This window comes from Sinocyclocheilus grahami, unplaced genomic scaffold, assembly GCF_001515645.1.
Source record: "Sinocyclocheilus grahami isolate Dianchi unplaced genomic scaffold, SAMN03320097.WGS_v1.1 scaffold414.1, whole genome shotgun sequence".
NCBI lineage: Eukaryota > Metazoa > Chordata > Actinopteri > Cypriniformes > Cyprinidae > Sinocyclocheilus > Sinocyclocheilus grahami.
In genome coordinates this window covers 265,978-293,198 of record NW_015505593.1, presented here as the reverse complement: position 1 = coordinate 293,198, position 27,221 = coordinate 265,978, and the positions used below count along the sequence as shown (strand labels likewise).

At 39.7% G+C, this 27,221-nt stretch overlaps 1 protein-coding gene across 1 annotated transcript in view; it reads right to left on the bottom strand.

Annotated features, from left to right (window-relative positions):
* Nucleotides 1-26,755, bottom strand: part of dnajb14 (DnaJ heat shock protein family (Hsp40) member B14) — a 117,638-nt gene extending 90,883 nt beyond the window's left edge. Inside the window, exon 1 of the mRNA XM_016232597.1 lies at nt 26,539-26,755. Coding sequence (XP_016088083.1) covers nt 26,539-26,674 — 136 coding nt within the window. The 5' untranslated portion in view covers nt 26,675-26,755. The remainder of the gene's footprint in view (nt 1-26,538) is intronic.
* Between the last annotated feature and the right edge of the window lie 466 nt (nt 26,756-27,221).

Genomic DNA, 27,221 nt, shown 5'->3' with positions numbered 1-27,221 from the left:
CTGGTTTGGTTGGTGTGTCGGGAGAGTGCAGGAGCGATAAGGCATCGGCTTTGCAGTTGCGATTTCCAAGACGGTAAGTGATGGTGAACTGGAACCGAGTAAAGAACAATGCCCAACTGGCTTGACGTGGGTTGAGTCTTTTAGCATCTCTGAGATATTGCGGATTTTTATGGTCGGTGATGACAGTGAAAGGATGGTGGGCTCCCTCCATCCAGTGACACCACTCCTCCAGAGCTAGTTTGATGGTGAGCAGTTCCCGGTTGCCGATGTCGTAGTTCTGCTCCACTGGGGTCAGTTTTCTGGAAAAGTAAGCGGGCAAGGATGGAGGCTGGGAGGCTCACCATAGTGCTTCCACAGCATGGCCCCGACTCTGGTGGTGGAGGCGTCCACTTCCACCACAAAGGGAGCTTGGGGATCAGGATGACAAAGGATTGGGGCCGTGCTGAAGGCTTCCCTGAACTGGTCGAATGCTTCGTGAGCATTGGGGCTCCAGGACAGGGACTTGGGCTTTCCTCGGAGAAGGGAGATAAGAGGAGCCGTGAGTATGCTGAAGTTCTTGATAAAAAAAGAAGTTTGCGAATCCATACTTCTACCCCAGGTCCTTAACAGTGCAGGTCCTTAACAGTTTGGGGCTGTGGCTACTCCTTGATGGCTGTTACCTTCCCCTGGTTCATTTGAATCCCATCCCGGGTGATGACGTAACTGAGGAACTGAACCCGTGGAGCGATGGAATTCGCACTTCTCCAGTTTAAGGTAAAGGTGATGTTGTCGGAGCCTCTGGAGGACCTGCTTCACGTGGTGGCTATGTTCGGCCAGGTTCCGGGAATATATGAGGATATCATTGATATAGACTATCACGAAGCAATAAAGGAACTCCAGGAACACCTCATTCATGAAGCCTTGGAAGACTGACGTTGAGTTAGCTAGGCCATACGGCATGACCCAATATTCATAGTGGCCTGCGTGAGTTATGAATGCTGTCTTCCACTCGTCGCCTTCCCGGATACGAACGAGGTTGTATGCGCTCCGCAGGTCCAACTTTGAGAAGATGCGGGCTCCTCGGAGTTCCTTGAGGGTGGCTGGGACCAGGGGAAGTGGGTATGGCAGCTTTACCATCTGGGAGTTTAGTATGCGATAATCGATACACGGCCTCAAGGCCCCATCCTTCTTGCCCACGAAGAAGCAGCTCGAGGCAGCTGGTGAGGTGGATGGTTGGATGAATCCCTGTTTGAGAGCCTCCTGGATGTAATCCTCCATGGCCTTGCGCTCCAGGATGGACAGAGGGTATACTCTACCCTTGGGAAGTTTCATCCCAGGCAGCAGGTCGATGGCACAGTCCCATGGCCGATGAGGTGGAAGGCGGGTGGCGGCCTGCTTACTAAAAACATCCTGGAACACTACTTAGTCAGATGGGACAGTGGGTGTTTCTTGAGGTTCCAGACACTCGAATAGGGTGGAGGAAACTTGGGCTCGAACAAGACACACAGACAGTTCTCCTCATGCAGAAATCTGATCTTCAGCTTCATCGGCGTGGTTCGGTAGTTGACCCGCCCACGCCCTAGCGGTTTTCTCTGAATGGTCTCAACTCGGAGCTCTTGGGCCTGACGTTGGGGGGGCAGATGGAGGCGGCTTAGGAGGTCTCATGATATGAAACTGCCCAATCGGCGGTGAGTAGTTGTATTGGTAACAAGGATAAAGTTGAGATTACTGGTTCGAGTTGAATGGTACTCACCGCAGGGCGTGGGGGCCTGACAGGGCAGGCTTGAATGAATTGGCCTGGAGCAGCGCAGTACAGGCATAGTCCAGCTGCTAGGCGGCGAGCGTGTTTATCTGGTGGAATCCACGTGCATGGGTTCTGGTACTGGGGGACCGCTGATGGCTGCTGCAGGCTGGTGGACGGCTTTGTCAGGCTGGCAGGCTGACAACCGTTGGGAGATGCGTGTGGCTCTTTGCATGAGGCTCTCTAACCCTTTTGGATTATCATTTTGGATATCTTGAACAGTGTTGCCATGACAAATTATTATATTAAAAGTAAAAAAGGAAACAATAATTTTCTTATATCTTTAAAGTGCATTACCCAAACTCTTCAAAACTTTTTACATATGGAGAACAAGTCATTCTGAGGAAATTAGCATATTTTCATAAATGTATAATGTTTTGAGGGCAAACAGCAAATTAAAAACTATTAGACATTTCAGTTGACAGATGAAGGCTGTAATACTAAGGTTGTGGGATAATAAATATTTTAAGCCGAATCCTGTACTACACAGTTTCAATTACTTATAATGACAAACCAACACATAGAATAAGTTAATATGTACTGTACTGGTAATATAGTTTTAAGTAATTATTTCACAAATGCTTATAGATCATTAAAATCATTTTAAAAATGCTTATGGATCATAGATTTTAATTAATAATGTATTAGTAAGTTTTGAACAATATTTACCAAGATTAATAAATGCTATATAAATATCATTAATGTTAACAAATGAAACCTTATGATTAAGTGTTACCAAGGTTTTATATATTGTTCCCTTTGTGTGTGTGTATGTATGTGTTTCACACTCTTGATGTTATAGTGTAACCCTTTCATTGCTGTAACCCTTAAAACCAGACTGCCAGAAAGTTACTGTAAATGCATATGGCCGCTGTGCACCATTTTCCAGATGCCACTGGGGTGGCAATGGCGCCGGGGACTTGGGCCCTTCATCGCTGCTTGCAGCTATATTTTAATTTGTTCATTTAAAAAGAAAATGTTCAACAATTAAATATAATATTTTCAGGACAAATGCTCATAGTGGTATTGTGATTTTTATGGGGTTGGGGTGGTAAAAAAATGGATTATAGTGCTGTACTGCAAATGGTTTATTTTATACAGGTAAAAAATAATTTATTTTAAACTAAATTAAAATACACTCACCAGTACGAATCCTGTTAAAATGTTGATAGCCAGGGTTTTTTGGAAAAAATGCTGGATTTTGACATCAAGATTTCAAAAGCTTGTGGCTTGAAAGGGCTTAAAGATCTACTGTAAATTAGAAAAATGTTGGGCATGACCGAAGGTTTATGTGGGTTGTAAATATACTCATCTAATTAGCATATTATGACGTCATCAGGGGCGACCATCTTGAATTTCATAATACTCAGGAAATAGTAGATATTGAATTGATGTTTGAACTTCTTTGCATGTATTTTTTGTCTTTTTATCCTCATTCCAAATGATCAGAAAAGAGGAAACCAACAATAAAACAGGAGAAAGTACTAAATTATTACTATATTACTATACTATATAGTAGTAAAACGCATGTGAACAGTAGCCTACTTTTCGATCAGTTCATCAGTAATATTCAGGAAAAAATATATATGGAGTGGATGTTCGAACTTGTTTGCATGTTTTTTTTTGTCTTTTTATCATCTATTCCAAATGATCAGGAAAAGAGGAAATCAACAGTAAAACTTTTAATAACTATAGTAAATTATTACTATAATACTGTGCCATAGTAAAATGCATGTGCCTATTTTTTGATCAGTTGACCAGCTATCTGCCCAATCAGGTATCTAGGTGACAAAGTTTATAGTTCTTGAGAGTATGGTACCTCCCATTGCATGGCACAGTGCACAGACCTACCCCACACTGACTGCACCTGTACTTTGCAAGGGTGCAACACTGGTCAAATCTTTCTCTCCCAGATAACCAACAGGCTCATCAAAGCGTTTGATCCAGTCCTGATACACTTCTTAATTTCTCAAAAAAACCCAGCCACCATTGTCATCGCTATTTCCAGCCCTATTTAGAGCCAGATCACCCCTGCTGCCTCTACCACGTCTCCCGGCTCTCCCACACACAGCATGGCCACTCCCACCTCTTTGGGGTGCTGGATCCAAAGAGCTAGTGCTACTTCCAGCCCTATTTCTTCTGTACCGGGAGAAGCGCGATGATTAGACGACTGATCGTCATTTCCAAAAGGCAAATATTCCCCTTCAGAGTCAGAATCAGCGAATAACATTTGCAACACATCCTCACGGTACAACTTTTTATTAGCCATTTGGTGATTTTCTCTCACAATTTACTCAGACGCTCTGAACTGAACTGCTTCCGCATCAATGACACGATAGCTCACTTGCTCTGCTATTTGCTCGAACACTTTGAATAGGAACATGACGTCATTTTGGTCTAGAATCGAAGTACTACATGTCTGCCATCTATTTTGAGACTTTGGCGCTTAGAGGGTTAATAAACTTTTCTTTTGGAATCTTCATTTTCAAGTCCCTATATGGTTCAATCCCAGAGATATGAGGATTTCGATGTGGCAATAGGTCTAATTTGTTGAATCCTACCCATTTTCAATGGCTGAAAACCAAATGTGAATTTGTCCTTCTCTAGTAATGACTGTTGACACTGCAATTATGCAAATAAGAACAGTAACCCAGGGTTTAGGAACGTACAGTGTGATAAATCATATTATGAATAATCAGGATTAATTGTGAACTTCAGTCTGAGCCATGTGAAACATAAAATAAGATTACCCAGGATGCCTTTTACTCAGGATTTAGAATTAGTTCATTATTTCAAGTGTGAGAGACTTGATCTTTGAATATACTTCCCATGTTTTTACAATAAAAAAATTAATTCTAATACTTAATCCAGGTGAAGCAAATCTTGGTTTATTGATGTGAATGTGTGTGGACAGCAGCCACTCTTCACCCCGTTACCGTGGGAAACTGCTATATTTCTGCTGCTCCAAAAGTGCCTCCAGCTGGTGTAAAGAGGACTTTGGACCACTGGGCAACAGTCCAGTTCTTCTTCTCCTTAGCCCAGATAAGACACCTTTGACGTTGTCTGTGGTTCAGGAGTGGCTTAACAAGAGGAATACGACAACTGTAGCCAAATTCCTTGACACGTCTGTGTGTGGTGGCTCTTGATGCCTTGACCCCAGCCTCAGTCCATTCCTTGTGAAGTTCACTCAAATTCTTGAATCGATTTTGCTTGACAATCCTCATAAGGCTGCGGTTCTCTCTGTTGGTTGTGCATCTTTTTCTTCCCACTCAACTTTCTGTTAACATGCTTGGATACAGCACTCTGTGAACAGCCAGCTTCTTTGGCAATGAATGTTTGTGGCTTACCCTCCTTGTGAAGGGTGTCAATGATCGTCTTCTGGACAGCTGTCAGATCAGCAGTCTTCCCCATGATTGTGTAGCCTTGTGAACCAAACTGAGAGACCATTTTGAAGGCTCAGGAAACCTTTGCAGGTGTTTTGAGTTGATTAGCTGATTGGCATGTCACCATATTTTAATTTGTTGAGATAGTGAATTGGTGGGTTTTTGTTAAATGTGAGCCAAATCATCACAATTAAAAGAACCAAAGACTTAAACTACTTCAGTCTGTGGGCATTGAATTGATTTAATACACAAGTTTCACAATTTGAGTTGAATTACTGAAATAGATTAACTTTTCCACGACATTCTAATTTATTGAGATGCACCTGTATAATTAATTAATGAATTTGCATTTTCAATAAGCTTGTCTGCAGTTGTTTTGATAGAGATTAAATAAAGGTTAAAAATTGATTTGCATTTCAGTGAGTGAAATAAGTATTTGATCTCCTACCAACCAGCAAGAATTCTGGCTCCCACAGATTGGTTATGTGCCCATGTAGAACACAGATTAGTCCTGTCACTTTAAGAAGTTACTCCTAATGTCAGCTCGTTAGGTGTATAATACACCTGTCCACACAATCTGTATCTTCCATTCCAACCTCTCCCACCACTATGGGCAAGACCAAAGAGCTGTCAAAGGATGTCAGAGCATCAAAGCATCAATCGGCCATGGTCTGGAGCCCCGTGCAAGATCTTGCCTCATGGGGTAAGGATAATCATGAGAAAGGTGCGGGACCAGCCCCGAACTACACGGGAGGAGCTTGTTGATGATCTTAAGGCAGTTGGGACCACAGTCACCAAGCAAAACATTGGTAACACACTACTGATATGGACTGAAATCCTGCAGCGCCTGCAAGGTCCCCTTGCTCAAGAAGGCACATGTACAGACCCGTTTAAAATTTGCCAAAGAACATCAAAATGATTCAGAGAAGGCTTGGGAGAAAGTGCTGTGGTCAGATGAGACCAAAATTGAGCTCTTTGGCATTAACTCGACTCGCCGTGTTTGGAGGGAGAGAAATGCTGACTATGACCCCAAGAACACCATCCCTACAGTCAAGCACGGAGGTGAAAACATTATGCTTTGGGGCCGTTTTTCTGCTAAGGGTGCAGGACGACTTCATCGCATTGAGGGGCAAATGGACGGGTCCATGTACTGAAAGATCTTGGAAGAGAACCTCCTTTCCTCAGCCAGAACACTGAAGATGGGTCATGGATGGGTCTTCCAGCATGACAATGACCCGAAACATACCGCCAAGTCAACAAAGGAGTGGCTCAAGAAGAAGCACATTAAGGTCATGGAGTGGCCTAGCCAGTCTCCAGATCTCAATCCTATAGAAAATCAGTGGAGGGAGCTGAAACTTCGAACAACAGCCAAGAAACCTTAAGGATTTAGAGTGGATTTGTAAAGAGGAGTGGATCAAAATCCCTCCTGAGATGTGCAAACCTGGTGACCAACTACAAAAAAACGTCTTACCTCTGTGTTTGCCAACAAGGGTTTCTGCACCAAGTACTAAGTCATGTTTTACTTGGAGATCAAATACTTATTTCACTCACTGAAATGCAAATCAATTTCTAACCTTTATATAATGTGTTTTTTTCTGGATTTTTTTGGTTGGTATTCCATCTCTATATGTTAAAATAAACCTACCATAAAAATGACAGACCTTTCATTTCTTTGTAAGTGGGCAAACTTACAAAATCAGCAGGAGATCAAATAAATATTTTCCCCACTGTACTTTTTTTGTCTTATTGCAGCTTGTCTCTGTTCTGGACTTGCACAAAACTGCGTTGCAATTTTTCAAAATGTAATTTATGTGAAAATATGAAGTCTGTAAACGGCCTTTAACACAGGCCAGAGATGCTGAAGACGGACAGACAGAGAAAAATACTGTAGCAGGCAGATCACTCACTGTTCATGATGGACGAACTATTGGAAGAAAATACTCAATATTGATTTGGGGGTTTATATGAATGTGTTTCTGAGGGCAACTGACTGTCTTCAGAAAAGTTTACATGGTATTTTCTGTTCATCTCATCTCGGTAGAGTTCATATTAAAGCAGTGTTTCAGCGCAGTGTTGCTTTGTTTACGGTGGTAACCAAGGAAACGCTGTATCTGGTGTTTTGGAAACGCTGTGTCTGGTGTTCCAGAAGCGACTCCTGCTGTCAGAGAGTGAATCTGCGTCTCATTCAGAACATCTGTTGTTTGTTTAATTCAGGCATGTAGTATAATTTCACAAAGCTAGTCAGGACATTCTGTTTTTGCTTCAAATTGGGTTATTATTAAATCAAATTATGTATATGAAATTATATAACTAAATAACATGAAATGATATGTATATGAATTATATAACAAATTAAATAACTGTAATTACAGATTTAGGTTAAATTAAGATGTCAGTCTTTATTTTTCTTCTTTTTAGGAAACAAATCAAAGAAAAAAATACACAAATTCTACTGTTTCTAATATTCTGTATGTTGCTCAAAAACAAAATATATTGTGTTCAGTGGAAAAAAAGCTTTTTTTTTACCCAGTCATTTAAAAATAACATTTTAGAGCTGTAACGACAATACCGTCATACCGTGAAACCGTGATATTTTTGCTTAAGGTTATCATACCGTCAAAATCTCATACCGGCCCATGCCTAATTGGAATCATTCAAAACGTTGCAAAAAGTTTTAGGTTGACGCATATAGCAGAGAATTGTTTGAAGTTAAAGGGGTGGTTCAACATGTGTTAATGCTCTGTTTTTAAAAAAACACATTATTTTTCACATAATTTACCTTTATTCCACACCGCTCTGTCCCTTCTCTGAGAAACACCCTAATCATTTCCTTTTTTTATGAAGCCCATCCCTCAGAAATAGGTGATGGTCTCTGATTGGTTAGCTAGCCCAGTGTGTTGTGATTGGCTAAACCGCCTCTAGTGCGCATCTAATCGTCCCGCCCCTCACCTCAGCGGCATGTGCTCCGGTTGTATTGTAAACAATGGCGTCGTTAATATCGCTTATCAGTTTGAGCCCGATTAAGAAGCAGAGGATATTATTGAAGATCGTGCAGAACCTGTGAAAGCACGGCTTTTAATAGTAGGCCTATGTTTTTTGTTTGTTGTTGTCTCATACTTTTAGATATGCTGTTATTTGTAAATGCTACTGCTTATGTTAGCTGTTAATATATGGTTTTATCCTGATTAAAGCTTTAATACAGTACGGCAACTGCACGCGGGTCCATGTTTAACGCTTCTCATAGCTATATGAAAATAAGTTTATATTTGTAACAGTTCATCATTGGAGCTGAGCTGAATGAGAGAGAGAGAGAGGTAGAGAGAGAGAGAGAGAGAGAGAGAGAGAGAGAGAGATGCAGAGGAGGGGGACGCAAGGAACAGTATTAAGAACCGCTGCTTTAGAACATTGATTTTGAAACTTGTGAATCCATTAGAATTGTTAGAAGACAGAATAGAATAGATTTTTACGTGCACCTCTAGTTTTCTCTTCCTTCTTTTCTAAAGCAGCACAGCATGGCCCTTTCCTGCTTTTTTCCCGAGGGCGGGGTTTATCTGGGTTTGTGAGGTCACGAACCCGGGAAGTAACTTGTTGTAGTCCCTACCAGCCGTTTTTGTAGGCATTAAACTGCCAGAATTCAATGCAAACAGATATCTCAGTTTGCATTGAATTTTCAGCTTCGTAACTTTGCAGATATTGTTTATGCTCAAACAGCAACATTACACACTAACTAACGTTAAAAAAAAGTGAAATCGCAATGAACCACCCCTTTAAAAAGAGTTAAGTGCAGTAAGTTGCAGAAAACCATTCTTTGCCGTCTCCCTCTTGCTGTCTGACACACAACTGAAGTGCGCGCACAAGCCGCATCTCGGCCAGCATGTGATCTCTTCAGGTTTCTGTGCGCATAGCCGCCGCACGCGTGCAAAGCGTGCACACTAGGGCTGCACAATAAATCGCATGTGATATTTAATGCGCATCTTGTCAGAAAGGCGGAATATGAACGTGGTTTTGTGCAGCTCGTCAGTGAACAACGGCTCGGTGTAGTTAATGCTGCTCAATGTGAAAGCACGCACGTGATGGAGATTTACCGCTGATTACAGAACCGGCTTTTCTGACAAGATGCGCGTTAAATATTGCATGCGATTTATCGTGCAGCCCTAGTGCGCACACACACAGAGACGCGTTTCCGACCCCGCGAACACCGAGTTGATTCGTTTTTCACATCTCCTTGTGTTTGAACAGACCCATAGACACAGAATTATGTCAAAATACCCGTCTCGACAATCATTCTCGTAAACGCAGTCAGTTATGTTTTAAATGAACGTAAACATCTGAGAAAGAAATCGGATGTGTATCATTATACTGGATCCGTGCAGTGCTTAAAGGGACAGCAGGCTATAAATACCTGCTGCTGAATGTCACTAATGTTAATTAAACAACAAGTCACAGCTTTAACAAAGATTAATCTCAATTTAATTCATACAGTAAACACTATGCAGTGTAATTTTACACTTATTTATTAAATGTCTGTGGCTGAATACTACGGTTTATTTTATCTATGCTTGTAATTTGTGTATTTGTTCTTTTTTTCTTTTTCTTACGGACTGTTCACTTGCCTTTAATCATGTTTGAAATTTCTTAGGGTATAGTTTTAGCTGTGGTATATGAAGAAGTACTTAAAGTGTACTTTAAGTAATAAACTGAAAGCAAAGTTACATTGATATAAAATAAGTGACATTAATTTTTTTTTGTTTGTTTGTTAACACACTACTGTTAAAATAAAATGTTCTGATTTGTGACAAACACCACGTCTGTAACATGGGAGTCGTGACACCGGAGTTGTGGATCCAAATGCTAGCAAAGGATTATGGGAAATGTAGTCCAGGGTAGAGTGGCAAGAGTCAGGGGTGGAGTGCCCTCTGATGGAGTTCATGGGCACTCCAGCTGGAGATCGCGACAGTGCTCCGATTGATTGGCTACCGATCACTATCGGCCGATAATCGCATTGGGATGTTTGATCGGCGGTCTCTAAAAAGGCCGATCTCAAGCTGATGACGCGTCTGCCGTGAGAGGTTTGGCACGACATGCAGCGGCACGGTCTCAGTCTCTGTTCGGCGCGGGTGAAATAATTATAATGTTGAAGGTGAGGTACAATTCATATTTCTTCATAAATAACGTATAAAGTAATTTGAAAACTTTCTGTGAGACAATTTTACAAACAGGAGTGAATCACCTCCTGCTCTCTCTCGCTCTCAAAATGCACAAATGGCTTCAAAATCACATCGCGTCTGCACTATAAGTGAGTTGCACACTGCACAGTTGACATCGCCATAGAAATTATCACTTGCACAATCGAGCCAGTGTTGCATCATCAATAAAGTTTGAATTGCATTTCTTTTTCATTCTTGCCAGTATTTAACCATTCAGCACTCACGCGCTCATGCAAACTCGTAGCGCACACACATAACGCCAGGTGCACACATACTCTGTTTGCAGTGCGTATGCGGTGCATATTTTTTTCCACGCTCATGTTAACGGATTTTAAAGTGTTCACACTGCACATGGTTGTGGTCCGGCAGTGCATTCCAGGAGCGGTCTGCAGCGATCGTTTCCACACCGAGTTTGCTGCACGCGCTGAATTAAAGTGACAGCGCATTGTTTGCGGTAAATATGAAAACTAAAAATGTAATAATTACACCATAAATGCATATTAGAGATGCACCGATGTCGGTGACCGGCCGGTCAATCTCATGTCTTGCCGATTCCAAGCCGATCCTTTTATTGCCAGCGGCGCCGGTAATAACGTCACAGCCAAGCGCACACTCACAGTCATGTGTAAACATGTTGTTTCGTGTGAAAATATTTCAAATTTTAATTGCATTCAGTGTAAACAGCGACTGATAATGTATTTATGTCGTGCCAGATGAAGCTTGCACAGCCTGAGTGAGTGTGTGAGAGAGACAGCACACACAAAGTAACTCACAGAAATGTATAGATGCTTACTGTGGTAGAAAAAAATATATATTTACAAAATATAATTTAGGTAAGCAACTTTATATGTCCATGATGTTTCTTCGAATATCAATATCACCTCGATTGCAATGTGACACGGAATTAATACAATAGTATTTCAATAAACAAGAAGTTAAAATTAAGTGACTTAGACTTTAGACAAAATATTGACTATTTTTGCTCAATTTCACTGACGAAAATAGTTCAGATCAAAGCCACAGCAGAACTGTTGTGTGTCTCCGAGCAACACACAACGGTGTTTCGTTACTGAATGAATCCACGTTTTTGAACTTATCGAGTGAGTCAATGATTCAGTGGCCCCATTCATAGGCCCTATCCCAAATGGAACACTTCATGTGCACTTTCGGACATTTGTCATTTTAGTGTTCAAAAGGGTGCTCACGAGCACCCCCTTTGCGGCCGTTATGCGCTCTTGATCCGCACTTCCACTGGGGCGAGCTCTGCAGCAGACTTCTACCCGACAGTCAAAGCGGCATTACGTCACGAAAGTGCGGACTCAGAGGAAGACCCCGAGGGTTTATGGTGCGCTTTGGGACAGGGCCATAATGAGTCACTTGCCTCGTTTATGAATGAATCAGCCGTTTGAATGAATCAGTTGAATGAATTAATATATGACTCGCTCATTAAAACAGAAATTTGCCGCCACCTACTGGTGGTTTAGTCATATTTAAAAGTATCATTGCATTTTTTCAACATTTATTTGTGTTTAAAAAAATATGTAAAACATCAATAAAAATAAGGCTTTAAAAAGATTGGTATCGGTGATCATATCAGCAGATACTGCTTTCTGTGATCGGCCTCAAAACTGATCGGAGCACCCCTAGACATAATCACAGTTGAATGTTCTGCAACGAAAGTTGTCCCTTTTAGGGGGAACTGGAACGGACTTCAGGGACTGGAGCGGGCTCTAGGACAGACTTGGGGACTGGAGCAGGCTCAGGAATGACTTTGGGGATTAGAGTGTCGGCGTCACCGCCTCAGGAGGTTCTGCAGTGGAGGCAGCCACCTCTGGGGGAACTACGGTAGTGTGAGTGGCCCAAACACACAGAATGGCTGTAGCCCTAACTGGCAGAATAGAGAGTACTATTACAGAGAGTACTAGTACTAGTACAGGGAGTCTATTTTTGGGACTGACAGCGTTGTGCCCGGGAAACTGGAGTGAGTAGAGGCTGGCAGGCTTGAGAGTGTTGAAACAGTGTTGCTTGAGAATGCTGAGTCTTTGTGGCTCGTGAATGCCGAGTTTGTGTGGTTCGTGAGTGCAGAGTCTGTGTAGCTTGTGAGCATAGAGTTAGCGAGTCTCAGGAGTGTGGAATCTGCATGGCTTGGGAGTGTGGCTTTCACAGGGTAACCGGCAGCTCGCAAGGATACCAGCGGAGGATCCTCCATACTTGAAGCCAATCTCTGACGCATTATGATAGATTCTATTGAAAGGAACGTGGGGGTTTGCAGTAACACAACCGTGAGAGGACGTGTCTCTGGGCTGGCAGATGTGACAGGATGAGACTCTGGAAGATCAGCTGAGACGTGACGAGGCTCTGGAAGATCAGCTGAGATGTGACGAGGCTCTGGAAGAACAGCTGAGATGTGACGAGGCTCTGGATGAACAGTTGAGATGTGGACGTGGCTCTGGAAGAACAGCTGAGATGTGGACAAGGCTCTGGAAGATCAGCTGAGACGTGGACAAGGCTCTGGAAGATCAGCTGAGACGTGGACGAGGCTCTGGAAGATCAGCTGAGACGTGGACGAGGCTCTGGAAGATCAGCTGAGATGTGACGAGGCTCTGGAATATCAGCGGAGATGTAACAAGGCTCTGGAAGATCAGCGGAAACATAACGAGGCTCTGGAAGATCAGCTGTGTTGGGACGAGACTTTGGAACGGCAGCCATGACGGGATGAGACTCTGGAACGGCGGCTATTTTGCAAACAGTGTCTGTGCTGGCAGCCTCTTTATGATAAATCTCCGGGCTGGCAGCCATTTAGTGAAGAGTCTCTGGGCTGGCGGCCATGTTGTGGTCCTCCTCCACCACACCCACAGTAAATGCAGAGCCGCTCAATCGCAGTGCCAGATCAAAATGTCCAAAGTCCTATTTGGGTCGTGCAGTGGCATGACAGATTGCAGTGGCTCAGCTAGGCCACTCCGAAAAAATATCGTCCATAAAATCAGATAGGCCAGTTCAACAAAGTCCGCAACGTAATCCTCAATAGGACGATCTCCTTGGCAAAGACGCATTATTTGGACTGATGGATCCATACCTGGTCTGGATAACTCTATAAAAGTTGCTGGATCCAGATATTGCTGATGATACTGTAACGTGGGAGTCGTGACACCGGAGTTGTGGATCCAAATGCTAGCTTTATTAAAAGAGTGGTCAAACAGGAAGGGTAAATCACCAGCAAACAATAACATCCAAGAATAATCGAAGAGAGTAATCCAACAAAGAGGGGCAAGGTCAGGGCAGGCAGCAAACAATCAAAACACAGAAACAGTCCAAGATCACGAAACACTTAGGCAAGGCAAGGAAACAGGGGAACACTGAAACTGGGAAAACATTACAGGCTTACAATCATCAGCGGTGTGAGAGTGAGTGAGAGCCATTCTTATGGTGTGTGACTAATGAGGAGATGAGAGACAGGTGAATACAATTGGTGAGTGCTGATGAGTCTGGGCAAAAAATCATGAGAAATGTACTCCGGGGTAGAGTGGCAAGAGTCAGGGCTTGAGTGCCCTCTGGTGGAGTTCATGGGCACTCCAGCTGGAGATTGTGACAACGTCCCCGTGAGGGCCACCACTATGCAACACGCAGATAAAAGTTTCAGCAGAAGCTACACTATAATAGGGTTTTGACCATCCCGTTTTGAAAATAATTGCATAAAGAAGAAAGAAAATACCATATAGACACGTGTTTAGTAGGAAACCCAGGTGTATTATACATTCAAGGATAACGTTTCAGAGTTTCCCACATATAGACTTTACTTGGGCGGGCCGCCCAGGTATATTTGGAGAAACATTTTTGCTTATTATTTTTATCCTCTTATACTTTTTTTATCTGCCTGAAATAATGAAACCATCCGCGATCGAAAACTAGTGGAAAAACATAAATCGTGATACAGCCTGTTTATTAGTAACCTTCAAATAGCTATGATTTCATTAAAGGGGTCATATGATGTGATTTCAATTTTTCCTTTCTCTTTGGAGTGTTACAAGCTCTTGGTGTATAAAGAAGATCTGTAAAGTTGCAAAGACTAAAGTCTCAAATCCAAAGAGATATTCTTTATAAAAGTTATGAGTCAGCCACGCCTACCTAAAACGGCTTGTTCTAACATGCCCCCACATGTGGGAAGATTTGCATAACGCCACCCAAATGTTCACGCAAAGAAAGAAGGCGTAACTTTTATTCTCACTGTAGTATTGTTGCCGCCGCCATGTCGTGAAGGCGCTGTGTGTTTCCTTGTGAAAGCCTTCCAAAAGAGGACGATATCTGCTTTGTCATGCCTAGAGCTGATCCGTGCTGGTTGCTGAGGAAATAAAACAACTTTGCGCTCTGGACCGCCAGATCGGTTTTCACCGTGGACGAAGCGGAGTCCAGCCCGGGGTCGTCACATGTGGTTGCCGCAAGCCCTCCGGACGCTCCTTCGTCAAATCCACCGGCTTTAGTATTACAATATACACCGTTCTCAAGCCCACCGGCCTCTGCTCACTCTAGCCCTCCGGCCGTTCCTCACTCTAGCCCCCGGCCTCTGCTCAATCTAGGCCGTCGTGTGTGATGCTGTGTTTCGTTGTGAAAGCGAAACTACTTTGTTTGGCCTTCCAAAAATGGACACGACTAGAAATCAGTGGTTAAGTTGTATTTACAACACTGTTCCAGAACACTTCAACCCAAATATTCAGATGTGTGCAGCACATTTTATGGAGGACGTTTCCTGATCCTGGTAGAGTAGACTACAATGCCGGCTGTTTTGACTCACAGACTGTAAGTACGTTTTTTATATTTAAAGAATTTGCCACTGATGATTCAAACGCGAGTTTTGGGCAGTGTAGTGTAGGGCTTGTTGTTTGTCATTTCTCCTATCACAAATGCAGACATGGTTTTATGTTTACGCGGCGCAATGCAACGCAACGAGTAAAAAGACAGTATAAGTCATTATAATCCATAATTATGTCCCCACTGGGTTTTCATGCTTTTGAATCGTCGCTCCGGCCGGAGAGGGCATCGTCACAATATGGTAAGGGGTGTAACATTGGCCGAATACCTCAAGCATGTGACAGAAATCATAACGCACTGGATAGCTGGCCAATCACAGCACACCTTGCTTTTCAGACCGATGAGCTTTGCAAAAATCGATGCGTTTCAGAAAGGCGGGGCATAGAGGAGAAGCAATAATGTACAGTATGTGGAAAATCATGTGTTTTTTTTACTTTAAACTGCATAAACACATTTCATTACACCAAATAAACAAAATAATGTTCTTTTTAGCAACATCATATGACCCCTTTAAGAGGGTTTATAACTCTAATTTCATGTTGCAGAAAAATGTGTTTAAAAATTGTGTATGGTCTCTTGTTCTTGTTTCAAGTTACCTTCCTGTCCACTGATTTTGCCTCTCACAAAAGCCACAATGCCTTCCAAGAAGACAGTAAAGGCTTATGTCATGCTTGAGCTTTAGTTAGGCTGAAACTTGAAAATTAAGTTGCACGACATAAATGCAATGTTTAGGTATTATTATTATTATTACTATTATTTTGATTTATGCCTTAGTTTTAGTTTGTACTGTTTACCTTTGTTAAAGTAAATAGATTTTTCACATATTCATTTTATTTTAATTTTTTTTAATTGATATTTGTATTTCCATTTTGAATGCAATTTGGCAATTAAATACGTTAAATGGGTTTAGTTATCACGGTTATTAATGTATGCAATTTCAGCAATAAAACTTGACATTTTTCTAAAAAGAAAACAAATTAGTTGTTTATTTTAAAAGATCTATCTTATTATCTCTTGTATATTTAGTATTGCTCTTTAATAAAGAAAGATGACTTCTTATCCGATTACTCAATTAATCGATGGAATAATCGGTAGAATACTCAATTACTAAAATAATCGATAGCTACAGCCCTAGGTGTGCGTCAGCGCTGCTGTTCAGCAGAGATAAGGACTGTTTGAAACTTTGATGCACATCGTCTCAGTGAACATAGTAAAAAATGACGCGATGGCAAAACAATAATTTGCATTACATGCAAATTTTTAAGTCATAACATGTAAATATATAGTTGCCAGTGGCAACCTCAGCAAAAACTTCACTCGCAAATTAATATTTTTGGACGCAAATGCAACCATTTTAGTCGCAGTCTGGAGCCCTGAATCGGATATCGGTTTTGTAATATCGGATTCACCGATAAACACTGCCATCTTGTGGGTGTTTTGAGAATTGCGCGCAGGATTGCCATTGCAGCGCGTCTGAGGGGAGACGGGACCACAACAACGGCATGGTGCAGGTACTTGATTTGCTGTAGTTAATAAACTTTATTTAACATGACAGCCATTTATGCACAAATTAGATGCATTACATAAATGCCTGATATGCAGTTTATGCAGCTTGGCTCTAATAAATATAGACCAACTCACGGAGTCATGTAAAATAATCCGTCAAGTCCTGCCCCAATAAAGACGTAACTTTGCCTGAATTAAATATTAATATGCAGCCATGAATGATCGCATGTTGGAAATAAAAGTGCTGAATTTAATTATCTCTCTGTTGTCTATGCTCATCGTTAGTCTCATGAAGTCGGAGTCACGTAGATGATCTATCAAGATCCTCTCCCAATAAAGACGTAACTTTGCATGAGTTAAATAATACAGCCATAAATGAGCACATGTTGGAAATAAAAGCTCTGAATTTAATTATCTCTCTGTTGTCTATGCTCATCGTTAGTCTCATGAAGTCGGAGTCACGTAGATGATCTATCAAGATCCTCTCCCAATAAAGACGTAACTTTGCATGAGTTAAATAATACAGCCATAAATGAGCACATGTTGGAAATAAAAGCTCTGAATTTAATTATCTCTCTGTTGTATATTTGCTCATCATTAGTCTCGTGAAGCCGCTTTCATATTGCTGTTCACTCACCGGGTTGATGTGGTTGATGCTCAAGAAATGCTCTAGCACAGCCACCGCATGTAACTTTTAACAAGATTCACTTGTTTAAAACACCCTAAATCATATTAACATTTACTATATAACCATTATTTCGCTAATAAACATCTAAATAAATACAACTCTATGGAAAATAATTATTTATTATCTCTGCGAGCGATAGCAGTTTGAGTATAGTTCTGTGCAACTGGATAGATAAACCGTGCTGTCAGCAGGCATTTCATAATCTAGAAGGACAAAAACATTATTAATAATTCTGATATAACATTCCAGTTGAGAAATACAATAAAATACGATGTTTTGTTTGTAATATTCCAATATTCCAGAGAATATTATTCAGTGAATTAACATTATCCAGTGAATTATTCTTGACTGTTATCTATTAAACAGCTTATAAACCTACTAAAACTGTAGTTTAAAATTAAGTTGATATGACTCCTGTCATTTATTTATTTTCTCCATTTGAAAACATTAGACATTCTACATTTATTTTTACTATGTGTTGTTGCTGTTGATGCTTTTTATTAATAAAATGTTTTTGTATTGTTGTAATATGAAGATTAAATTTAACATGAAAGACTGCTAATTTTCAACACTTTAAAAAAAAGATGACTAAAAAGAGAAAAACCAAAGTGAAGCATGTTCTTACTTCATTCAGTCATTTATTTACTTTATAACAGTAAATAAATATCGGTTCTGCATATCGGTTATCTGGCAGATAAACACGCAAACAATTGGTATTGGTTATAAAAAAATCAATATCGGTCGATAATGTAAATAACACTGTTATAATGTGCACAAAAGATTTTTTTAAGATATTGTTTTTGCTGCTAAATTATACAGACTGCTAGTTTAATTTCATAGCTTACATTTTTATTCAAATGTAGCTTTTCTCTTTAATGAGGAAGTGAGTATTCAGTTGATTGTGTTTAACAAAGGGTTTAAAATAAAGAGTGACTATTAGTTCCACAAACACAGTATTGATATTCTGTAGTGGTTTAGGAAAAAAATAGCACTGGTGTTGGATCGGTATTGGTCGATTCTTAGAATTTGGAATACTCTACGTAATCTTACACTGCAAAATAATAACTCAAAAAAGATTAAACGATAACATCATAATTATTTACTGAACCCTTAAATGAATCACAATTATATAAAGAAAGCCATAAAAACCAGACAATTAATCGTGATAATCGTCATAATCGCCAAAGCCCTAAAACAGACAATTAATCGCAATAACCGTGACTATTTTTAGACAATTATTCGTCAGCCAAATAAAAGCAAACCTTTTACAATTCTAATAATCTTCATGACTAAAAGGAGTAGTTGCTTCCACTGTTAGAAGGAAAACAATTCAAGTGATTGCGCCGGTTCCGCATGCGCGCACACAGTTAAGCTTTGCTACCTTGACAATGCAGCATGTTCATTATCATAATAAAACACAGTCAGTCAAACATATGGAGAAAAAAACCACACTGTTCAGTTCAAACATGTAGTAAAGTCTGTGCCATTAAGTGTTATCACCGTACCGCCGAGATGTTATGCAAAACATTTAGTTTTACGTGGATATTGGAATGCCAGTGAAGTAGGCTAAATAATAAATAATATGTTGGCATTCAAATACATGGCGAATACGGAAACATTTGATTTTGTGTCAAATGAGGGTTGGTATCAGTTTTGTTTTAGCCTAAATGAATTCGTTTTGGCTTGTCGTTTATATAGCTATAGCTTCTTACATTTTTAATTCTTGTTCTTTTCTAAATACTGTTAATTTAAAAGATTTGTTGTGGAGTGAGGTGAACTAAAACAGCCTAGCTATGTTTACAGTGTTTATTATAATGTTTGTAAACATTTCGCATCAGCATTAGGCCTATTTCTGAATGAAATAATAAAATGTGACTTACACTCAACTTGCGGGGGGTTTTGTTCTTCTAAAAAACAATTTTTTTATATATATGTGTAGTGCATTTTAACCATGCAGCAAACCTTTTTTAATATTTTGATAAATTGCTGAAAAAAAGTTAATAAATGACTTTTTAAACCGTTTAACTGATTGTTTTAATCAGTCAAAAATTCTTATGGTCGGTTAACGGTAGGGATGCACCGATAACGATACTTGTATCGGGTCGATACTGGTCTCCTGTACTCGTAGACAGCAGAATGGAGTTAAGGATGTCAACTACAAAGTGTATGTATGCAATGAATATAATGTTAAACATTCAGTATTACATATTACATATTCTGTATAGCTGAAACAAAGCACGCTGAGTGGATTGAGCGCACGACGGCGCAGATGCGCGAGCTTGTCGAGTGAATATATCTTTCTCACAGACATCACTGGAAAGTTTGTAGTTCGGTCGGATATATCAAAAACAAGTAAGTAAAACAATGCAAAAGTTACTTAACGGTAAGAAGAGAGCGAGAGAGAAAAAATAACAAATGGAAATAGATCACAAAAGTATTTAATGTTTTCAGTTTGTACATTCTTTACATTTCTTTTGGACCTGGGGTAGAGACTTTGGAAACATGGTGAAAAAAAAATCTTGTTGTCTTTCTCTTATGAATAATACTACAACACGGATAGTAAATAACAAAGTTAATGAAGTAGCCTATTATTAATATACAACTAATATTAACTTTATTTGTCCCACAGGGGAAACTGTTACTAATGATGGAAATAAACTGAAATATTGTAATCAACTGTCATCCATACGTATTCATTTTAATAATCGTTATAATAATTCATATGATTTTACATGTGGCCTGAGAAAATCATGTCTGTTATTTTGGTTTGTGAGACCGGAGATCGCGCAGCGCACGTGTACAAACATTCAGGAGGACGCAAACTTCTTGAGAATGCTGCCCCGTGACTTTTATTAATAAAATAGATTAAATAGCCTACTGGAGAGACGGAGAGACGCACAGACGCAGGTAGGCTAATTCACACAGGCAACTGTCACCTCTCTCTCTCTCTCGAATAATTCATTCAAGTAGCTAAATGTTATAATTAATTAATTCAAATAAATGTGATCTTACCGCACTATTTCATCTTCTGATCTGAAGCGGGTAGAATGCTGAGCTAAAGAGCTGTAGCTTCGCCTCAGGTTTTTCTTGCCTTCATGTCGTGCATTAAAATTGTTCAATGTACAGCAAGCCGTGCCTTATGTATTCGCTCTTTAGCATCAGTTTTTTACAGCAATATTTAATTGACACCCTGGTCATTCTTGGTGTAGCCAAAATGGTCCCACACTATCGACAAGCGTTTCTCTGGTGGAAATAAAGCTTCGCTGTTTGGTCCCTCTGTCACAGTTCATCTAATGCATGTAGCCTCCATGCCTCTGATAAGCACGTCATTTTAAGCTGGTGCACCGCAAGTGTAACTTTTTTCGTTTCGCGCAAGCTGCAACAGTTCCGTTCCGTGTAACAGAAACACTCGGTTTAGCGGAACCTTTACGATTAATTAACCATGACGTTTTAAAGCGCGGTTACTTGCGAAACCGGTTAATGGCTGCATCCCTCACAAGCTGTCATTAAGGCTAAAGGTTGCCCGACAAAGTATTGATAGTTGTGTAAATACTGTCATACTAACAGCTGTCTGAATAATTTTTGGTTTATTGTAATCTATTACATACCTTTCTATCAAAGTTATCTAACATTATCAAGATGAATTTGTTCTGACACAGTTTAACTCAGAGTTCTTGTCATATTTTATTACCATTTTCTAAACTATAGCGAATAAACTGTGATAATGTGAGAAATGTTGAAGGTGACTGAATACATTTTGGTTTGACTATCTATTTGATAAATGAAGTTAACCAACTAACATTATACATACTCTTTTGGTTTCTGTACCCAATATTTAAAAAATTTACAAGTGCAAGAAAAATGCCGGTACAGAGTACCTATACCGATAAGTACCAAAAATAAAAGTATCGGTATCGGGCGTGTACTGGAAACAGTGGTATCGGTGCATCCCTTGTTAACGGTTAACTGGTTAAAATGAACAACCCTACTTGGAATGCCTATCTTTTTTATTATTTTTATGCACTTAAGACAGTCCCTTAATTTACTCGGCGAATGTCTAATGAATGTCCAGCATAAAACCAACTTTACTGTACCGGTGTTATGGATCAACTGGGGATCGTGTTAACTGGGGATGTGCGATTGATGCCATTATTACGCTGTGTTGTTTCCTCAATACCTGTTTTAATGCATGCGACACAGTTTAAGTGTCATTTTAACATGATTTCACATGGTGACATGGTTCACAAACCACACCCACGTTATCTTGGCACATTCACTTCTATGGAAAATGACAATCACTCAAATAAATTTCAAGTGTAATTCACTTCTATATACACCGAGTGAAAATAGCGTTATTTAGCAGTCTGTTTTTTTACACTAAGTGCAAATAGACCAATTATAGGTTTGTAAACATTCAGGATGCGCGCGCATCATGGTTGCAGAAAACCCGGGAGAGATAGCCTTACGGCAAGATAATTTCTGCAAAATTCTGACTTATTCTCGCAATTCCAAGATTATATTTTACAATTCTAATAAAGAAAAACAACTCGTCATTCTCTCTTTTTCCCTCAGATTTGACAAACTCACTATTTTTGAGTTAAGTCGAGTTATAAAGTTCGAATTAGGAGATACAACCCTCTACATTGCGAGGAAATCACTTGCATATGCGACTAAATCTTCACTCTGGGCGACTAAATGATGTCTAATATTAGCCAATGGCTAATAAATTCTCAGATTTTACTCGCCAGTGTGTGAGTTGGATGCTGAGTATATGATTAGCACAGATATATTTTCACTCACAGAACACTCTGACTGAGCGCTTCAGAGTTTCACTCTCCGTCAAGCGATCTGTGATATTTTTCAGTTCATTTGAATGGAGGCGCAGCGCACCTGTGTTTGTGTATTTGTCATAACGTAAACTCTAGTGTGAAGGCGCACGACTCGCCGTCGCTTTCTCTCAAACGCACAAAGAGCGAGAGTCTTACATAACATACAGAATTGATGCGCTACATGTAAACGATATACTTTGTTGTATTTTCCTGTAAAAATAACAGAGTTCCTTTGGAATTCTTCAGCTTTTAAGAACTGCCGGGTTTTCCTGTAGTAGGCGGATCTAATGTGCAAACGCCAATCTCATTGGCTGGTGCTCACCTATTATTGTCCCTGTTTTGATTTCAGCAAATCAGTTCGAGCAAACGCACACAACCTGATTAATATTCATGAATCCAGTAGCTCATTAATCCTTAGTGCGTTTTTATATTGTTCTTATTAGTAGAATTCGTATAATAATATCGTATCAGTATTACTGGTAGGGATTTTTTTATTTTTTTTTACAGGAACACTGAATGACCAAAAAAAGCACCAGCACCAGTCCTAAGTTCATGGTTACCAAGTTTTAAAGGGGTCATATGATGCTGCTAAAAAAGAACATTATTTTGTGTATTTGGTGTAATGAAATGTGTTTATGTGGTTTAAAGTTAAAAGAAACATTATTTTCCACATACTGTACATTATTGTTTCTCCTCTATGCCCCGCCTTTTTGAAACGCGTCGATTTTACAAAGCTCATCGGTCTGAAAAAGCGAGGTGTGCTGTGATTGGCCAGCTATCCAGTGTGATGTGATTGGCCGAATACCTCAAGCGTGAGACGGAAATGTTACGCCCCTCACCATACTGTTGGTGCCGTGTCCCGGCCAGAGCTACGAGACAAAAACATTAAAACCCATTACAAACGAGGCATTTGTTGCATCCAGTGGGGACATAATTACTGATTATAATAACTTATACTGTCTTTTTATGCATTGCATTGTGCCGCGTAAAACGTAAAACTCTCGTCTGCATTTGTGATCAGAGAAATGACAAACAACAAGTGCTACTCTACTGCCCAAAACTTGTGTTTGAATTATCAGTGGCAAATCCTTTAAATGAAAACGTACTTACAGACTGTGAGTCAGAACTGCCGGCATTTTAGTCTTACGTTACTCTCCCAGGATCAGTAAACAGTCCTCTATAAAATGTGCTGCACACACCTGGATATTTGGGTTAAACTGTTCTGGAACAGTGTTGTAAATACAACTTAACCACTGATTTGTAGTCGTGTCCTCTTTTGGAAGACCAAACAAAGTATTTTCGCTTTCACAACGAAAAACACAGCGGCCTATCGTGAGGGGAAGCCTCACTGAGGCAGGGCTAGAGTGAGCAGAAGCCCCGGCTTAGCGTGAGCTGAGGCGGCAGGGTCGAGAATGGCGCGCCCGGCGGATCTGACGAATGAGTGGCAACCACATGTGACGACCCCGGGCTGGACTCCACTTCGTCCACGGTGAAAGCTGATGTATTCCCTCAGCGACCAGCACAGATCAGCTCTAGGCATGACAAAGTTGATATCGTCCTCTTTTGGAAGACCAAAGTAGTTTCGCTTTCACAATGAAACACACAGCGTCTTCACGACATGGCTGCAGCGTCAACAATACTACAGCGAGAATAAAAGTTACGCCTTCTTTCTTTGCGTGAACATTTGGGCGGTGTTATGCAAATCTTCCCACATAGTGAGGTAGATATGTGAGGGCGTGTTAGAACGAGCCGTTTTAGGTAGGTGTGGCTGACTCTGAACTTTTCTAAAGAATATCTCTTTGGATTTGAGACTTTAGTCTTTGCAACTTTACAGATCTTCTTTATGCACCAAGAGCTTGTAACACTCCAAAGAGAAAGGAAAACTTGAAATCGCATCATATGACCCCTTTTTTCTAATTACGAAACTTCGATTATTAAATAATACTTGATTATCATATTATAATGTTTGACTGCTTGACTGACTGATATTAAGAGTGTACTTTCAGATATTTAAAAAGCTGTACCATTTTATAAACATTATATATGTTTGTAAAATGGCATAATTTATATATATATATAAAATATAGTATAGTATTTCAGTCTGGCTGAATTCAATTGCCAAGGTGTCCGTTGAGGGTTGAGATATAAACTTGCATTTGTGAGAAAAAAAAAGTCAGAATTGTGAGATAAAATAAATGTTATGTAAAAATGTTAATAGTAAGATTTAAATAATATTTCTAATAGTAAAGTTTAAATAATACTGCTGTAACTGTAGGGCTAATACAATACGTCCCCTATGAACAGCATATGTGAATATTATGTAGACCTATTGTTTAAATCTAATTTATGCTTTAAAAGTAGAGTAATCATAACAGTTTTCATCCATAGTATGTCCATTTAAACGTCTGCGTTTAGCTTCAAATGGCGTCTTTGACAACAGTATTCCATAAAAATTATTTGCATTCCGATCTTGACATCAAAAGGCACAAAAATATATTTATAAAGTCAGAATTAGGAGATATAAACTTGCATTTGAGAAAAAAAAAGTCAGAATTGTGAGATAAAATAAATGTTATGTAAAAATGTTAATAGTAAGATTTAAATAATATTTCTAATAGTAAAGTTTAAATAATACTGCTGTAACTGTAGGGCTAATACAATACGTCCCCTATGAACAGCATATGTGAATATTATGTAGACCTATTGTTTAAATCTAATTTATGCTTTAAAAGTAGAGTAATCATAACAGTTTTCATCCATAGTATGTCCATTTAAACGTCTGCGTTTAGCTTCAAATGGCGTCTTTGACAACAGTATTCCATAAAAATTATTTGCATTCCGATCTTGACATCAAAAGGCACAAAAATATATTTTTCTTTTATTCCATGGATTTTACCCATTTACCTCCACTTGTTCCCAGCGTTTTTCTGCAACCACTATGCGCATGCAGCTGCAAGTGACGTCTACTCTGAATTGGTCTATACCCATAGATTTTATTTACACTATTTAAAAATAGCAGTATGTTTGTATTAAGTGTAGAGAGATGCGGTTTATACTTAGTGGAAATAATGGCAGATACTCTACAGGCTACATTATTTTAAAAAAAGTATGCAATAGTTCAAATGAAAATATTTATTAAAGTTATCAAATGGATGCTGCCTTAATTAGTCCTCTCTACACCTACCCAAATAACGGTACTTATCAAATAGCTATTTTGGTGCTTTATTTTCATCTTTCCCGAAGGTTTTATTAATTTTATTGAAAATAAACACATTTTGGATCAGCCATATGATGGGGAAATATATGATGAACGAAGTTGGTTAAAGCTGGATTCGAACTCGGATCAAGCGTATCCAAAGTTGCTGTTGTACATTTAAGTCCCTACGCCACTGATTAATCTGAGTAATGTATTATTTATTAAAATATTTGAGTCAACGATATGACAACATACATCCACATCAGTAGCGCAATTTGGTTTATTTACACTCATTCCACCCACCAATGCCTGGTTGGGTCAGTCAAAATCACATAGCTCTCGTCCGCGTCAGTGGCGTAGGGACTTAAATGCACAACAGCAACTTTGGATACGGTTGATCCGAGTTTGATTCCAGCTTTAACCAACTTCGTTCATCTTATTTTTCCTCATCATATGGCTGATCCAAAATGCGTTTATTTTCAATAAAATGAATAAGTGAATGTGCCAAGATAACGTGGGCGTGGTTTGTGAACCATGTCACCATGTGAAATCATGTTAAAATGACACTTAATCTGTGTCGCATGCATTAAAACAAGTATTGAGGAAACAACACAGCGTAATAATTGCATCAACATTTATTAAGAACATTAAGAATGTAACAAAGTCTTTTCATTACAGCTTTGCCGCTTTTGACGAATATGTTGGAATGGGACGTAAAATAGCTCACATGCACGCGCACATCCCCAGTTGATCCATAACACCGGCTAAAGCTGCATAATAGGAAACGCACACCAGATCAACACAGTATACCTGTTTGTGTCCCTTATGATCATTAAACACAATAGCATCAAATATATATGTATTTAGTCATTTTACCTGTTATTGTAGAATAACACTGATGAAATACGTATTTATGTTCATACCCTCTGCTAGCCTATGTCTGTTTATTTAAGTATATTGGTTCGATAATTGCAAGTCTTATAATGTATGTGTTTATGGTATCTGTGTGTTGTGTAGTAATAGCTTTTAAGTATTTTTTCCTGCTTTTTAAAATAACCTTTAAAACAGATAAACAGATCTTCAGCTAGCTTCTGTGTTAGACTAGCCTGTGTGCCATTTGTAAATAAGAAATGTATAATTTACCTTTTGCTTTCTCGGTTGGATAGAGCTTTTCTGCTTTGTTGAGGAATTTCAAAGCCTTGTCTTTATTGCCATCCTCAATGGCTTTGATAGCGATATTCAAACATTTTTCAGCCTCGTCCCTGTTTCCTTCCATCATTTTACCTTCTTCTTCTTCTTCCTTGATGTTTAACGGCGGTTGGCATCCAACTTCAATGGTGCATTACCGCCACCTACTGTACTGGAGTGTGAACCGGAGTTAGACAGAGATAAACCATAACTAGGCTGCGTTCCAGTTCACTTTTAGACACGCACTCGCGAACTTCCCTAAGCACTTACCCTCGGGGGAATCCCCGCCGCCATTTTGAAGTGCGTTCTACTTCGTCAAGTGGACGAGGGAAGTTTACATGGACATACCCTCGACCCCTCGATTTTGACCGAGGGAGCGAAGCCTTGTCCAAATACCCACACTTGCGGTCTTTGCACTTGACCACTTGACTACTTATATGACGTATTTCCTGTATTTGGCCCAAGTGTTCAAGCGAGCATGAAGACCACAAGTGTGTGTCGAACTTTTCATTACCTGATGGGACACACTTGTAGTGTTGTAAAAATGCAAGTGTTTACATAGCTTTATTTTAATTTTAAATACTTTGCATTTTAAAATCAACTTCTAAATGTCTGTTCAGTAGTCCCTATAACATGAC